General features: G+C 42.6%; 1 protein-coding gene across 2 annotated transcripts in view; it reads left to right on the forward strand.

The window, feature by feature from the left end:
- The window catches only part of LOC133482608 (spectrin beta chain, non-erythrocytic 4-like), a 75,285-nt gene extending 58,753 nt beyond the window's left edge, over positions 1 to 16,532 (forward strand). For both annotated transcript variants that reach the window (XM_061782916.1, XM_061782918.1), the window contains exons 33-44: positions 869 to 1,003; positions 1,099 to 1,343; positions 2,056 to 2,194; positions 3,572 to 3,656; positions 4,188 to 4,384; positions 5,256 to 5,582; positions 7,177 to 7,682; positions 7,981 to 8,041; positions 10,013 to 10,269; positions 12,096 to 12,266; positions 13,430 to 13,472; positions 13,555 to 16,532. In XM_061782916.1, coding sequence (XP_061638900.1) covers positions 869 to 1,003; positions 1,099 to 1,343; positions 2,056 to 2,194; positions 3,572 to 3,656; positions 4,188 to 4,384; positions 5,256 to 5,582; positions 7,177 to 7,682; positions 7,981 to 8,041; positions 10,013 to 10,269; positions 12,096 to 12,266; positions 13,430 to 13,472; positions 13,555 to 13,851 — 2,463 coding nt within the window. In that variant the 3' untranslated portion in view covers positions 13,852 to 16,532. The remainder of the gene's footprint in view (positions 1 to 868; positions 1,004 to 1,098; positions 1,344 to 2,055; positions 2,195 to 3,571; positions 3,657 to 4,187; positions 4,385 to 5,255; positions 5,583 to 7,176; positions 7,683 to 7,980; positions 8,042 to 10,012; positions 10,270 to 12,095; positions 12,267 to 13,429; positions 13,473 to 13,554) is intronic.
- Positions 16,533 to 17,419: the final 887 nt, after the last annotated feature.

The following is a 17,419-nucleotide window of genomic DNA, read 5'->3' on the forward strand; positions in this document are numbered from 1 at the left end:
ACTCATTAAAATTCTTAAAAACTCTTTCAAAGTCTTCAAAAATCATATGAAGTCTTTAAAAGCTTTTAAAAGCAGAAAAAAAATCTAAACTAATCTTGGAAAATCCAAACAAAATGTAAAACAATCATTAAAAACTTTAACACTAAAAACTCTTAAATTTGCAAAATTAAGGTCCAAACTATTAAAATTACCTTAAACCCTTAGATATGTTGTTCAAAGGTCTTTAAGATGCTGAAATTGTGTATAAAAAATATATTGGAAGTTTTTTTTTTTTTTTTTTTTTTTAATTATTGCTATGAATTACTGACTTCATGTCCGGCACGGTGACCGACTAGCACATCTGCCTCACAGTTCTGGGGACTGGGGTTCAAATCCCGGCACCGCCTGTGTGGAGTTAGCATGTTCTCCCCATGCCTGGGTGGGTTTTCTCCAGGCACTCCGGTTTCCTCCCACATCCCAAAAACATGCGTGGTAGGTTGATTGAAGACTCTAAATTGCCCGTAGGTGTGAATGTGAGTGCGAATGGTTGTTTATTTGTGTTATGTGCCCTGCGATTGGTTGGCGACCGGTTCAGGGTGTACCCCACCTCCCGCCCGAAGATAGCTGGGATAGGCTCCAGCAACCCGCGACCCTAGTGAGGATAAGTGGTAAAGAAAATGGATGGATGGATTACTGACTTCATATATCACTCATTCCTAATTGTCATATTTAGTGTAGGAGAGGTCTTATGTGGCCTTAAAAGGTCTTATCTAACTTCCTTAAACCAACACATACCTTGCATACATTTAATAAAGGCTTTGCGATAGTGCCAATTTGCATTACTTCCTATGCGAATACATGAAGGAGCTAGTGCTTATGTGGTTTACAGGTTCTGTCTCAGATTGTGGACAAACACCGCAGATTACCGGAGGTGCGCGGCCGTCAAAGCGGCACGGCCAACACCAGCATGCTGCAAAGGATGCTACACGGCTTCGAGCAGGACATCCAGCTGCTGGTCACGCAGGTACAACATCTAAAACAGTTTGCCCACCCCTGATTTAAAAGAAAATGTACATTCCCTCCCTGGGGGAGGCTTCTAAAGGTGTTGTGGTCCGTCAGGTGCGTCAGCTGCAGGAGAGTGCGGCGCAGCTGAGGACGGTGTACGCCGGCGAGAAGGCGGAAGCCATTGCCTGCAGCGAACACCAAGTCATGCAGTGCTGGAAGGAGCTGCTCACATCCTGCGAGGAGTGTCGGCTGCAGATCACCACCGAGACGGACAAGCTCAGGTTCTTCGGCCTGGCCCGCGATCAAATCATGTGGATCGACTCTATCCTCTGCCAGATCGACACAGGGGAGAAGCCGAGGTACTGTGAGCATGCGGCACTCCTTGATAACTCTTAAAATGATGTTTGAGTAACACTTGAATGGTTCTCGCTTGTCTTTGTATTGAATGTGAACTCACAGGAGTTTTAATTTTGGATTTCAAGACTGGGTTAAGGTTTCAAACAAGTCTTAGGACCTCAAATTAGGGTTCGAGCCAGGTTTTGGGTTGCAAACAAGGGTGTGGAGTTCAACAAGTTTTAGGATTTGAAATTAGGGTTTCAAGCAACGTTTGGGGTTTCATACGAGGATTAAGGTGTCAAATTTGGCTTTCAAGCCTTGATTAGGGTTTCAATCAAGGTTTTCAAATTAGGTTTAGGGTTTTAAGTTAGGATTTTAAAGTAGGGTCTCAAACAAGGTTTAGGGTTTCATTCAAGGGTTAGGGATTCAAAGTATGGCTTCAAATCAAGGTTAGGGTTTCAATTTAAGGGTTTCAAGGCTGGGTTATGGTTTCAAACAAGGATTAGGGTTTTTAATTAGGGTTTCAAGCTTGGGTTAGGGTTTGACGTTCAAGTTAATGTTTCAAATTAGGGTACCAAGCCTTGGTTGGGGTCTCTAGTTGGGGTTAAAGTGTCAATCCAGGACTAGGGTTTTAAAGTAGGGTTTCAAACCTGGGTTAAGATTCCCAGCCAGAGTTAGGGGTTCGAGTTGTACTGATGTGTCTCTGTGACGTGACGTGTCACCCTGTGTGTTCAGGGATGTGTCGTCGGTGGAGGTTTTGATGAACTATCATCAGAGTCTGAGGAATGAGGTGGACGCTCGCAGTCAGAGTTTGATGGAATGTATCGACATGGGAAAGATGCTGCTGGCGGCTAGAAACCCTGCAGCTCACCAGGTCACAGCTCAGTACTTACTCTACCAAGGCCTGGTACACACATAAACATGTTTGTCTGCTACAGACCCCACACAAAAATCGTCAATTTAACAGTTTGATCGTCATGTGTGTGGTGTGCTCCGAGAATCTCCTACACAGCACACAACACACATAAAGATTCTGTTTCACCACCGATCTAGAAATCTCGCGTGATCACACGTGAGCTCAAAAAAAACGAGAAAGAAGAAACACTTCTGGATATGCGCCGATGTTTCCCGAGTGTTCCAGAATGTTGCCACAGCCGAGACCCTTGTAAAATGGCGGTTTTCTACAAAAAAAACGACATCGGGTGAGACGTGTTTGTTTTCATTTACGTTAGTTTCCGTGTTCGTCAGTCTTGGTTTCTTCTTTGATTGGCTACAATTTGGGTCACATCACCATTCTCGGCGTCATGACTCGAGAGAAGTCGGCGTTCCCCACACACATTACGAGTTTTGGTCGTAAAATGACATCGGGTGAGACGTGTTTGTTTTATATAAGATTGTCTGCCTCAACCTGTTTCTAACCCTAAAATTGGGATGAATCCAGTCTTAACACACATTAAAATTGTCTGGCATTTGACGTGCTTGGTCGGGAAGGGGCAGAATGGGCACAAAAACAGACCGATTGTCTATATGTGTGTGCCGGGCCTAAATTAACTTCATCTGTTTCCCATCTTTTATTGAGCAAAGGCTCATACAGTATTTTTACGTGAGAACAATCTCACAGAGCACCACCAAACAAATGTCACAAAAGTATATTAAGTGGTACATTGACTTACGTTTCTCCCCAGTTACAAAAAATTGCTTGTTGTTTTTTTGTTCGTTTGTTTGTTTTTTGCTTCGAGTAAAGTGAAAAGAAAATCAGAACAACAGACTGATTTACTTTTGCTGTCTATTTAACGGGACAAGCAGCCAAACACACAAATACAAAATGAAGACACTCACAAGGAGCATGGAGCAGATGTTAGCAGGTGTTAACCGGAGCTGGAGTCAGAGCTCCTGATGTAAAATAAAATCACATAAAACCTGTTTATTTCTTGACATGGTCTCTTTTGTTTTATATTCATATTTCACAATACAGTTCTGTTTATATATATATATATAAAAATAAACTGGCACAAGGTCAATAGCGTGAAATCATACCGTGACATCATAGCATGACAGTGTAACATCATCATGTGACATCATACAAGACATAATTACTTGACATCATAGTGTGACAAATTATGACATAGCATGACATCATAGCGTGACAGCATAGTACCTAGTGCATGGTGTGTAAAACCTGTTTCCATCCTGAGCGCAACTCTAACACGATGATGATGATGATGATGATGATGATGATTTTTGAGTGCAGATTAAGGAGAAGCTGGACAATGTGGTCGCTAAGCAACACGAGCTGTCTGAGAAGTGGGACAAGCACTGGGAGGCCCTGCAGCAATGTAAGCACACGCACGCACACACACACATGCACACGCAGGCACACGCAATTTCAGTACATGTGAAAAGCCATTTGAGCATTTATTCGATAACCTTGATATCCAGCTTTAGGTCCATGTACTCGTATGCGCGTTGTCCTCACTAGTAAGACAATTCAGTGCTCTAGTAGAATGACTTCGTCCTACTAGTTTTTTCCATTACTGTATGACATTTCTGCCAACCAGTAAGACAATGTTGACATACTAGTAGGACAACTATGTTATTGGCATTCGTTGACTTCTGCGCACTGCGAGTACTACCAGTTAAGCACTAGATGTTAACTTTTAGGATTTTGTAATGGTACTAGTAGTACAACTACCACACTATTGTGTCATTTAATGCATGCAGAAATGTCATACTGACCATCTTTAAGAAATGTCCTTCTTGTTGTGTGTAGTCATGCACTTATGGAAAGGTGTTTGAGGGTTTGTTCCATGTTGCTCATTTAACATTTAGCACTGTATATATAACGGTTTCAAATGTGGTCCATTCAGTGTTGGAGGTGCACCAGTTCGCACAGGAGGCGGTGGTAGCGGAAGCGTGGCTGGCGGCACAGGAGCCTCTGGTCAGCAGCAAGGAGCTGGGAGGCAGCGTGGACGAGGTGGAACAGCTCATACGGAGACACGAAGCCTTCCGCAAAGCTGCCGCTACCTGGGAAGAACGATTCAGCTCGCTCAGACGCCTCACCACGGTACTACTCTGCTTCTTATTATGGACCTTTTATAATGTTAGTTAACACAAGGCGCCAGAGTATTTCCAGGTGGCAGAAAAGCGAATTACCTGAACAGAAACCGTGACAAAAGTGAGTTGTGTTTGGGATTGCGCAGCCAGATATACTGTATACTGTATTAGCTTTTAAATGTCCTTAAAAAAAACTCTAAATCAATCCTGTGTTCACAATATGGCAGTGCTGAGAATGTTTCCCATCTGTGTCACATGGAGTCCACCACCTTCTGGCACCATCAACTTGGGGTTTGAAGTGTTCAAATGGATTTGGGTAGGGTTTAAAATAAAGATTTCAAGCCAGGGTTAGAATTTCAAATCTTGGTTAAGGTTCAAAATTGTGGTTTCTTGGCAGGGTTGGTAATTCGAATCTTGGTTTAGGGTTTCAAACAAGTGTTAGGGTTTGACGTCAAAGTTAGGATTACAAATTTAGGTTTCAGAGCAGGGTGAGGGTTTCAAATTAGGGTTTTAAGGCAAGTTTCAGATTTGAAAGTAGAGTCTCAAATCAGGGTTAGAGTTTCAAAGCAGGATTAGGTTTTTAAAGTTGGGTTTCAAATCAGTGTTTGGGTTTCAAGTTCGGCTTTCAAGGCAGGCTTAGGGTTTCAAAGTAGAGTGTCAAGTCAGGGTTAGAGTTTCAAATTTGGGTTCCAAGACTTGGGTAGGGCTTTAAAGTAGTATTTCAACGCAGGGTTTCAAATAGTGGTTTCAAGATTTATACAATGGTCAGAGTTTGAAGCCAAAGTTAAGATTTCAAATTTGTGTTTGAAAGGAGGGTTTCAAGGCTGGCTTAGGGTTTTGAAACTGGGTACCATTGTGAGGTGTTTGTGTTTTTTGTACAGGTGGAAAAGCTGAAAGCCGAGCAAAGCAAACAACCAGCAACGCCTCTGCTGGGCCGTAAGGTTTTCCTGGACCCCCAGGACGCGTCCCCGGCTCCACCTTCCAGCCTCCCTCGGCTGCCCCTCTCCCCCGTCATGAGACAGACCATCTACGAACAGAACGAGGCCAGCACGCCGCCCTCTCCCTCGCCTGCCACTCCGACACCGTCCCCCTCGGGGGTCCGACATCCCGCCCATTCGTCCATCTTGTCCGTCGCCACGGCCGCCATGTTGCTCTCTGCCAATCAGGCGCGAGAAAGCAGCATGAAGGCGGGTCACCTTCAGCCCAACGTTAGAATAAATTCCTAGTTTTCTTGTTTCTTGTTTCTTTTTTCTTTTTTTTCTTTTGAAAAAAAATATATATATATATATCTTCTTATAGTAATAAATATAGTTTTTTTGAAATGCTTAAAGGGATGGGCAAATAGATGAATGGATGGATGATGGATGGATGGTTAAATACAGTCATATAAGGAGATATTTACTATACTTTACACCGATCTTATCGGCGTTATCGGTATCAGCCGATAATTTGCATTTCATGCTGTTGCGCAGCGGCATGGTGGACGACTGGTTAGAGCTTCAGCCTCACAGTTCCGAGGACCCGGGTTCAATCCCCGGCCCCGCCTGTGTGGAGTTTGCATGTTCTCCCCGTGCCTGCGTGGGTTTTCTCCGGGTACTCCGGTTTCCTCCCACATCCCAAAAACATGCATGAACTGGAGACTCTAAATTGCCCGTAGGCATGAGTGAGTGCGAATGGTTGTTTGTTCTATGTGCCCTGCGATTGGCTGGCAACCAGTTCAGGGTGTAACCCGTCTCCTGCCCGATGACAGCTGGGATAGGCTCCAGCACGCCCGCGACCCTATTGAGGAGAAGCGGCTCAGAAAATGGATGGATGGATGCTGTTGCGCAGTACTGTAACTATCTGACGACCAATAAAGTTTTTTCAATCTTGGTGAAAAAACACGTCGTCGGTGTGGGACTATTTTGCAGTGTCACAGACAAACAACACCTAAATTATCTGCGGTCTCTGCACAACTGAAGTACGTCGTGGGGAACGTCATCTAAATGCTTCAGCACAAATTTGATCGAGCACCTGAAGAATGTACACGACGAGCACGCCGCGTTCAAGCAACACAGCGTGGGGTGGGGGGTTGGAAGAAAAGTGTCAAACGGACTCAAACTCTGGACAACACCCGTCCATATAGCCGGGACAGTGAGAAAGTTAGAGTTAGCATGTCATTAACAGTATTTTATTAAAGTAATTTCATTGTAATAAAGTAATTTAATTACAGTAAGTTATTACCCATTATTTCTGTCAGTTGTGATGTTGATTTGACCTAAATTTATGTCAGTGGCCAATCCTTGAATGCCGCCTAGAGGTCATTGGTGTTTTAACTTTTGTCTAAAATGCTAGAGAATAATTTGAGCTGGCACGGGCTCCAGCACGCCCGCAACCCTTGTGAGGATAAGCTGTACAGAAAATGGATGGCTACAGTATACAGTACACAAGTATATACAATAAATTAACAAGTCATGTAAATAGACACATTGCTCCATCGGTGATCGGTTATCATTTTTTTTTAACTTGCTGATTGGTGATCGGCCCCAAAAAACCTGATCGCGTAAAGCCTAATAATTATAGTTATTAGAAATGTTTAAAAGTGCTTAGTTTTAGATGGATGGATGGAAGGATGGCTGGATGGACGGACAGACAAATGGGTGAATGGCTATTAGAAGTTTTAAATTTTTTGAAAATGCCTAATTTTAGTTAAACAGATGGATGGATTGATGATTTAATTTTGCAGACAAACAATTTTTACTCGTATTTGAGTTAAAAACTGTAACTATTTGGTTTTGTTTAATTCTTATAACCTTTCTTCAGCTCGAAGTGGACGTCAAGCCATCGCCGTACCTCCGCCAACCCAAAATCAAACACCTGGACGACGCCGTGACGCCGCTTCTGGTTGCCAGCCGACTGGAGAAGGCCCGGGAGAAAGGCAGGGAGATGATGACGGAGAGAGCTGAGGTGGCCGTGATGGCTGAGGTGGTTCTTCAGGAGCCTAACCAAGACCGGCTCCACGGAGGGCCCAGGCCCTCTAGGACTAACCCCGAGCCGCAGGTCCAGACTCAGACTACTCGGCTGGAGCGTCGGCTGTCCGGTGAGCAGCTGATCCAGGCCCGGAAGAACGAGCTTCCTCAGGAGGTGTGGCGGGATCACGCCGAGCGGCGGGAGCGGCGGACGCTGGAGAGGCAGACGTCCAGCGAGCAGGAGGGTCACGGAAGCCACGAGGGCCGGAGGAGGGATCGAGAACGGCAATGGCTGGACAGACAAGAATCCAGCGAGCACGACACCGGAAAAGAACATTCTGACCGACGCTCGGGCGGAGGGTGAGACATTTAAGTTTTATTGGAGATGATGCTTCTTTTAAGTCATTTTTTCCACCACCAAGCCGTCCATCTAAGTCAGGTGTGTCAAACTCATTTTCAGCAGTTATGGTTTCCCCCAGAGGGCCGCTGTGACTGAAAATCAAATCAATCCATAATCACCTTATCATTTTATTACATATACACAATTGTGTTTTTAGCCAACTTAAGTGCTCTGTGGACATGTGACATTGGCTCATGTTTGTATTCACTGCACCAAAACAACTGCAGTCATGTAGCTTAATGTGCTTTCTTTCCACAGAGAGAGGAGAACCACTATGGCAGAAATAGTGGAGCAGCTTCAGGAGAGAGAAGCAGCACAGGTCGGAAATTTACACAGTTCCGTCAAACACAGCGTTTTCACAGAAAGTCACATGCTGGGTTCGGAATCACTCCCTATCCACAAAATAGTACCCTGTATAGTGAGTTTGGCATTTTGTAGTGCTGTTTGATTGTATAGTGAGCATAGGTTATCAGCTATAGTATAGTATATAGTGCCCTCAATCATTGAGACAGTGTATCCCACAATGCATCTTGAAAAGTAGTGACCAACTGATGGTCACTAGAAAAGCAATTAATCCCATTACAGTGGAACCTCGATAAAACGAACCGCGATATAAAGGATATCGGATAAAACGGCCCGTCGGGACTGAACAATGTATCCAAAAGTAGTTTCCATTTGTCACCTAAAATGTCGTTGACATAGTCTGTTGGCCGCTGTTGTTTACTGGCGGGTGGCACGGTGGGTGACTGGTTAGCACATCTGCCTCGTAGTTCTGAGGACCTGGGTGCAAATGGGGGCAAAAGATGTGCCCTGCAATTGGCTGGCAACCAGTTCAGGGTGTACCCCGCCTCCTGCCTGCAGTTAGCTGGGACAGGCTCCAGCATACCCACGACCCCAGTGAGGATAAGTAGTGTAGAAAATGGATGGATGGATGGTTTTCTGGCGCTGTGGCTCAATGCAGGCAGAGAATGGGACTGATGTATTTCCGGGTCACAGACATACAATATTACTAGATCCAATTCCAAAAGACGTGCCTCCTGTCCCTATGTGGCGACCATGTTGAAAGTGGGGCATTAGTGTGGCAGCCATGTAACGATGGTTATACAGTATCTATTGTCTATTTTACATAAAGCAGAGAGAGAGTGGCATGGCTGCAGTTTTAACTCTGAGGAGTACAAAACACAAGTCTTTGGAGTCGGAACATGCTATTTTGGTACAGTAACGGTTTTATTTGTCAAGCCATTTCCCTTTGGCAACAGATTTGGAAGTAGGAAGCACACTAATTCATTCGCTCATGAAAGCGACTCACCTACGATGAGTACTGTAGGTCAACAATGTCACCATGATCAAGCACACCAGCGTGGTAAGTTTGACTAAAATGTCAAACTTTCAAATATTTTCAAGCTTTTTTAAAAAATGTATTTACAATAATGTTGTACTGCACTGGGATTTTCAGGCCATGAAAAAAACTACAAAACATTAATTTTGTACTGTACAGTAATATGGGTGCATATGGCCTCAAAACAAAAGGGCTTCGATGTAATGACCCCCTCACCCCAACCTCCACCCCGCCCTATTAGTCCATTCTGTCGAGGTTCCACTGTATTCATTGCGCCGATATAGAAAAATGATTTTCCGTTCCCGTGCTATTGTTTGATTTCGGGTTTGAGACAAGTTCATGAAATGTGACCCGAAAATATCTTGAACATAAGTAGACTAACACAGATGGACATACAGTTCTTTGTTCTTTGGGCGGGGGGGAATACACTAAGCTTAAAACAATATAATTTTACTATAATTTATTTGTCCAACATTTATTACGGAAGGTCAACTCGCTGACGTTGATCCGATACAGTAATTATAAGATAGCAATGCCATAATTAACGATGCGCACGAGCAGTTAACTATATAGTCCACTATAGAAAAATCCCTACATCGTTAGCCTAATAGTATAATTACCTAAATCATTTTTAACTAACTGTCACACTATCAATAAAAAGTACCAATGTGCTTGCTAGTTTCTTTTTTAATTCTTTATGCCTGTGTGGATTCTCAGTCTTTTAGTTAATGGTAACCTGCAAAGGTTGACTCAAGGCAACTAGACTCTTCTTGTTTGTTAAATTAGTTTTTTTCCACCTTGTATTCTGAAAACGTTCAAAAATGATTTCGGGCAATTATCATATTAGGCTAACGTGGTAGTGATAGTAATTAGGGAGTAGGGAATTAGTGATTCTGAACATAGACGTGTATTAATTAATGTGTTCCTTTTGCTGACGGCTCCCTCCTCCAGGCCCGAGGCGAGGTTCCTCGCCTGCCAAACGGCCTACCAGAGAAGTCTTCCCGTCCTGACCGGCCTCGAGCCCGGGACAGACCCAAACCTCGGCGCCGGCCGCGACCGAAAGAACAAGGAGAGACCACGCGGCGATCCCGCTCTGCTCCAGCCCAGAGTGGCCCCACAGCCCCCCTGCCACCCACACACAGTGCACACCACGAGGGCTTCCTCTTCCGCAAGCTCGACATTGAGACCCTGAAGAAGAGCACCAACAGGTGGGTCTTCTGAGTCCTGATGCCATGCTGGACAGCTCTGACAACACTCACAGCAGTTAATACCAGAGGTTCTTATAGACCAAACTCATTCATCAGAAAATGAACTTCCCCAAAGTTTCCCCACAAAGTTATTCTAGTGACTCTAGAAAATCTCTCAAGAGTCAAGACACTTCAGTTGGTTCCAAAAAGTTCTCATTTCTCAAAAGCAGCAAAGTCCCCATGCTTTTTTGTGCCACGGGCCAGTTTCACTTAAAGACATATTTTGCCAGCACGGTATAGAAACAAATAAAAGCAAATGATTAAAACTCTCATTCACTGTCATTGACAGCTTTTAAGTCAGATATCCATGTTAACTGGGAGGGGTGGCAATGAATAAGGTATTTATACAACTTACCATTACACTGAATGTAGTTGTTGTCATTCGTGTGAGCCCTGTGCTTGTTTCTCCTCAATGAGCAGGTCCAGTCTTGAGGTAATCTTTAAATCATTCAAAAAAAACCTCCAAAGGCTCTTTTTGCTTGGGCTCCATGTGCCGAAGCAGCTTTTGCCTCATTTGCGAGCCTGTCATGACAGATTTTGCAGAGCAGGGTTTGATGCGTGAGAGTCAACTAGCAATAAAGCCATACCTTATGTCAGACTGCCAATATTGTCCTTATAGTGGAAATTGTCTGATATTGTTTAATTATTTGGCCTGTTCCCTTTTCCAAGACGCTCTACAAACATGTTTTTTAGGTTGTTTTTTTTAACTCATTTTTGCTAGCTTGTGGTCTTTCTTTTTTCCTGTCATGTGACCAAGATGAGCGTTTTGACAGAGACACATTTGGATGCACCTGATTTTTAAAATAAAAAAAAATTCAGTCAGAATCTGATGATCAATAAAATATTTTTTTGTCCATTGTCACTGTGTGGCCCGATACCAACTGGCCTGTGGCAACGTACCGATCCACGGTGGTGGGGACCCCTACTCTAAAAACGCTTCACAATGTATCGAAAAGCTCTTAAGAGTTTTCAGTTAGTCCAAAAACTCTCGTCTTTAATTGATCCAAAAAGTCTCTAAAGGCTCTTTAGTTGATCTGAAAATTCTCTAAAGACTATTCAGTTGGTCCATAAAGTTTACAAAGACTTTTTAAAAGGTCCATAAAGTCTCTAATGATGCATCTGTTGGTATAAAAGTCTGTAAAGACTCTTCACTTCGTCTACAAAGTTTCAAAAGATGTTTTTGTCTGTCTAAAAAGTCTCTTAAGACTCTTTACTCAATCTAGACAGTCTCCTAAGATTAAGATTGGTCTAAGAAGTCCCTAAAGACTCCTCAGTTGGCTCATAAAGTCTCTTAGGACTCTTTAGTTGGTCCAAAAAAGGTCTGAAGACTCATCAGCTGGTCCAAAAAGTCTTGGAAGACTCTTTAGTTGGTCAAAAAAAGTCCCCAAAGTTTCTTTAGTCGGTCTAAAAAATCTCTGAAGACTATCTTGATAATCAACTTTCATTTAACCAAACTTCCCTACTGTTTGTTTCCATCCTTGCTGCTACTGGCTGCCGCCCCCCTCATCACCTCTAAGGTAAGTCCTATTTAAGCTCCCCCAGCTTTACCCCAAACTGTATGTCGCCCCTCCACCCTGCACGCACCCCCTTTTCCCCCGTTGGCGTTCGTCTTGTGTGGTTCTGCAGTGTGTTTTTTCCTCCCCTGTTGGTCTTGGTCCTTCTCGCCCACCTACCTGTAATCTCAGGTGAGTGAGGTGTTAGCTTAGCAGCGGCTACTCTGCGGCCCCCTATAACTCTTCGCATCTCCATCCCCTTTCCTCCCTTCTCCCTCCACCTCCCCATTTCAGCAGGTCTTGGGTGAACCTGTACTGCGTGCTGAATAAAGGTGAGCTGGGCTTCTACAAGGACGCCAAGAACACCGCCATGGCATACAACAACGAGTCGATGCTCAACCTCGCACACTGCCACTGTGATGTCACCAACGGATACAAGAAGAAGAAGAACGTCTTCACGTTAAAGTACGAGCTCATACTCGTCCCACGCTGTATATTGTAACTCTTAACTCTTTATTGCCTCTCAAGACTCGCCAACAGATAGATAAGTCTCTAAAGGCCCTTCAGATAAATAAAAAAGTTTAAGATTCTTCAGTTGGTCCAAAAACTCTCGAAAGAATCTCCACCTGGTCTTACATTGCCAAAAACTCATCTGTTGATCCCAAAAAAAATTCTTTGAAGATACTCCATTTAGTTGATAAAGTTTCTAAAGACTTAAGTTTATCTAAAAAAGTATTTAACGACTTTTAAGTTTGTCTAAAAAGTCTTTGGTGATTCTTCCGTTGGTCTAAATGTCTCTAAAGCACCAAAAAGTCTCCTAAGACTCCCCAACTGGTCTAAGACCAGGTGGGTCCGCTGAGTCTTTTCAGTTGGTCTAAAGTTTCCAAAGGCTCTCTGGTTGGTTTTAGAAGTCTCAAGAATCTTAATAAAGTCCCTAAAGGCTCTTTATTTGATCCAAAAAGCCTCTAAAGACTACAATGTTGGTCCAAAAAGTCCTCAAAGATTCTGTTGGTCGATAAAAGTATCTATTCCGTTGGTCTAAAAAAAATCCCTAAGACTTAAGTCTCTAAAGACTAAAGACTGATCAAGGAAGTCTTCGAAGACTCTTCAGTTGATCCTAAAGGATACATAAGAGTCTTTAGTTGGTCTAAAAAGTCTCTAGTCTTCAGTTACTCTAAAAAGTCTTCTATTGGTCTAAAATATCTCTAAAGACAACATCTGGCCCGCCACATCTTTTTATGTGGCACGCGAAAGCAAATCATGCGTGTGAACTTTCATTATTCCTGCTCAAATCTGTATCAAAATATCAAATGATCATATGTAATAAATAATAATATTGAGATACTGCAAGTATTTTTTTGTTACCAAACCCATTTTTACAGTAACTTGAACAATAGATTCTTATTTTGGTCTTAGTCTCTCAAGACTATTGAGCTGGTCCAAAAATATCTAAGTCTCTTCAGCTGGTCAATGTCAGCTCCCTTTCGTTGGTCTAAAATGTCTGTAAAGACTCTTTAGTTCTCTAAAGCCTGTTCCGTTGGTCCAAAACACCCTAATGGCGTGCCTGTTGGTTGTGGTATCGTTTGCTTTTAACATAAATAACACTGAATTGTCTACTGTGCTCACAGGACGAAGGATGGCAGCGAGTTCTTGTTTCACGCTAAAGATGAGGTGAGTCATTCTTGTGGGGAGGTTTTCACGGCAGTGGCACATGGCGGAAATTGACGTCTGGCTTGTTTTTTGGCTACATCAGGAGGACCTGAAGACATGGGTGAGCAACATCGGCAGCAGCATCTCGGAACACGAGGAGATGGCCAAGTGGGGCCAGCTCCAAGCAACTACCTCATCCACCGACGAGGGCACGCGGCGAGACCGAAGTAAGGCTGGTTCAGAGCATTGTGGCGAGCGATCGGACCGAGCCGAGAAGGCAGAAAAGGTGGAAAAAGAGAAAGAAAAGGACATAGGGCGGGACAAAGACAGGGAGGAGCGCTCGGATCGCCGCAGCAAGGCGGAAGCCAAACGCTCTGAGAAGTCCAGTAAGAAAAAGTGATGTCTTCTCACTGCTTCCACCATGGAAGCGCTTGGATGCAAAGTGACGTAGGAAGGAAGAACTCTTTGAATCGACATCTTTTTCTTCTACTGCGTCTATGCGGCAATGCCCCCCAGCTGGCCCTGCAGGGAAGTGCAGCAGGAAGTTGATTGCTGTTTGTGAGATAGAGAATCAAGTATCTCGCCTGTTCCATGTTTGATTTTTTTTTTAGATGATCTGTGGGTGTGTGTGTATGGTTCAGAATAATAGCAGTGTATATAAAAGTGAGTAAAGCTCAAAATCATTTTCGCTTTTATTTCCATATGAGCAAATCCATCGGCAACACTTCAAAGCAGCAAAGAAAAATGTTTCGAAGGTGAAAGAACCTTTAGATAAAGACAAGAAAAAAAGAATATCAGGCTGTTGAAAAAAGGACAAACTATGAAAAATGCTTGAAGATTTTTGCTTTCCCGAGATACAACACAGATGTGAGGCACACCTCAGTTGGTCTAAAACTTGTGAATATTCTATAGTTAGTACAAACATTTTCTCAAGACTTCATTTGATTATAAGACATCTTTGAATATTCTTCAGTTGGTCTAAGAAGCTGAATAATGTAAAAAGTTTATGAAGACTCTTCGTTAGTCCAAATAGTCTTGAGTTTGGACACTTCTGGTGTTCTAAAAGGTCTGGAAAGACTCTTCTGTTGGTCCCAAAAATAAAATCTCTACTCTTCAGTAAATCGAAGAATTATTTAAAGACCTAGTTGGTCCAGCAAGTCTCTTGATAATCTTAAATTGGTCCAAAAAGTCTCTCAAGACTCTTTGGTTGGTCTAAAAATTATTTGAAGATTCTCCACTTGGTCCATAAAGTCTCTAAATACTCTTCAGTTCATCCAAACGTTTTAAAAGGCCCTTCAGTTGGTCTATAAAGTGCTAGAAGACTCTTCACTGTGTCTGAAAAGATTCTCCGGTTGGTCAAAAAAAAAAAAGACGAGCTTTAAAGACAACCGTTGATCCAAAAAGTCTCTAGAGACTTCAGCTGGTCCTAAAAGAGTGGACCAACATCTGGAACCAGTGAACTACAGTAGTATGCAACTCAGATGTGACGCACTTTTTTAAAAACACTGCTATTATTCCGAGCAGAACTGTATGCGTCTTTTGGTTGTGGCAGCTCACTATGCAAAACTGATTCATCATTCAACTCATTCATCATCCCGCAAAACAAATCAAAATCTCTTTTTTTATGTTTCCATCCAAAGGAAATCTGGTTGATGTGTACGTCTGTCCATAGCTCTCAGGTTTCTTACTGTTTGTTAGCGTGTGCTTGGCGTGTTCAAATGTCTTCCAGACAAGCAAGGTTGCAAACGCTTGGAAACGTCAGCAGTGTTTAAGCAGGAAGTGTGGGATGGATGGATGAATGAATGAATGGCCGACCAAAACTGCTTGAGCTGTCACACCTTGTGACTTTGCATGCCTGATTTGCGTGAAATCACGTTGAGAAATCAAATAAAAACAAAATATACTTTTTTTTTTCTATGCCTCTAAACTCTTCAAAAGAAACTCCTGATTGGCTTCTCAGTTTTTAATGATGTCCTACTCTTTAGCTGTCTACTTGAGCACAAATGGACCCCCGTTTTCATGGCGAATCCTCAAAATTATGTCTGGGATACTTGCTTCAGGGCTAATTTGGTAGAATTCCCTAGTAGGAGTTTGTCAGAGCCATGAAATTTGCCTCAAATGGCTGCTTGAGACCAAAATGGACAACTTCCTGTTCAATTTTCAAAATGGGTCTTTGAGACTTCTTGATGTGTCCTGTTATGATAGACATGTCCATCCAATTTCGTGTTGATCGGTGAAAATGGTGTTGGGGCTAATTTTTTTTCTAACTTTCTGGTCATTTTCAGATGATCATCAAACTTTGACTTCATGCTTTGCCCACAATAGACAGATGGCATCGACAAAAAGCTTTGCAATTTAGCATCACCCAGCCAACCCATCACTCACATGCTTCCGATCTTGCCTCGTCTGAACAAATTACAGAGTAGGAATTTGTCAATCAAGTATGAAATTTGACCCAAATGGCTGCTTAAAATCTAAATGTGTGACTTCCTGTTCAATTTGGGGCATGGGTCTTTGAGACATTTTGGTATATCTTGTTATGATAGAGGTTGAACGGTCCAATTGGTGTTGGGTGCTAGTTTTCTCCCTAGCTTTCGGGGGACGCGAATGAGTGAGTTTTGGGGACATTTGTATTCGGGACCCCCAAAATACATACATTTTCAACAGGATACACGATACGCTTTGGCCCCTGACAGAAAAAAATGGTTTCCCAACTCTACTGAAAAAGTATCCACATTAGCCACATGCTAATCAATTGATGTCACTACGACGTGAATTTTAGTCTTCTTTCTTATGCATTACGTGTGAATGGCAGATCAATGCAGTCATTTCCGTGCATGTTGGACACAACTAGCAAAGCTCGAGTTGAGAGACAAAATGCAAATGAAGCAATGTCTCGTTTAGATGCCGACAACCTCATAATGGACTCCAAAGTTGCAGGCTGCACAATAAAAGATGTAGTGTGTCACACAGCTGGCATCCACATGACATATACGTAATGGTATGTATGTATGCCCACTTCAGTGTTGCAGCTGAGACGGAATGATGAATAAAATACATTTTGGTCTATCAATGAAAACATTCACTGTGTCTGCTTGTGACAATTGAAAGACATGGATGCATTGGATCTCATTGGATTTTGCACCTAATAAAGTACCCAGTAAGTGTGTCTATAGAGGCTACATTGAATGTTAAAGAAAATGAATGAGATTTGCTGTATTCCTGTGGTTAGCATCAGAAATCATAAGAGAAAATGGTTACAACTGAAGGACCGCTTATAATTGTCACACCCTTGGAATCTTTCTCTTGAAGTTAGACATATAATAGCTGATGAGTATAACACAAACAGTACTTCGTATATACCTTAACATGTTACATTTATGTATACCTATGCAAACATAAACATGCCTACATAGACTGTATGCACTACCTATTACACAGATACAGTGAATAAAATATTTCTATACAGAAAAAATACAATATGAAAAAATATAATGCGAAATATTATATTATGAAATCCTAAACAATGCAGAAATATTACACAACATACACAATATTACATGGGGAAAAACAGACACATTTGTATAACAAAAATGTTTGACCCAAAAAAAATTATTTTTGCATGTTGCCCCTGTGCCTGCATGGGTTTTCTCCGGGTACTACGATTTCCTCCCCCAACCCAAAAACATGCATGGTAGGTTAACTGAGGTCTCTAAATTGCCTGTAGGAATGAATGTGAGTGTGAATGGTTGTTTGTTTATATGTGCCCAGTGATTGGCTGCCGACCAGTTCAGGGTATACCCCGCCTCTCACCCAGAGTCAGCTGGTATAGGCTCCAGCATGCCTGCAACCCTTGTGAGGATAAGCGGTACGAAAAATGGATGGATGGATGTTTGACAAAAAAATTATAGAATCAAAAAATATTCATTCATCTTCTGTACAGCTTATCCTCACTCACGTTGTGGGTA

Source organism: Phyllopteryx taeniolatus, chromosome 8 (assembly GCF_024500385.1).
Source record: "Phyllopteryx taeniolatus isolate TA_2022b chromosome 8, UOR_Ptae_1.2, whole genome shotgun sequence".
Classification (NCBI taxonomy): Eukaryota; Metazoa; Chordata; class Actinopteri; order Syngnathiformes; family Syngnathidae; genus Phyllopteryx; species Phyllopteryx taeniolatus.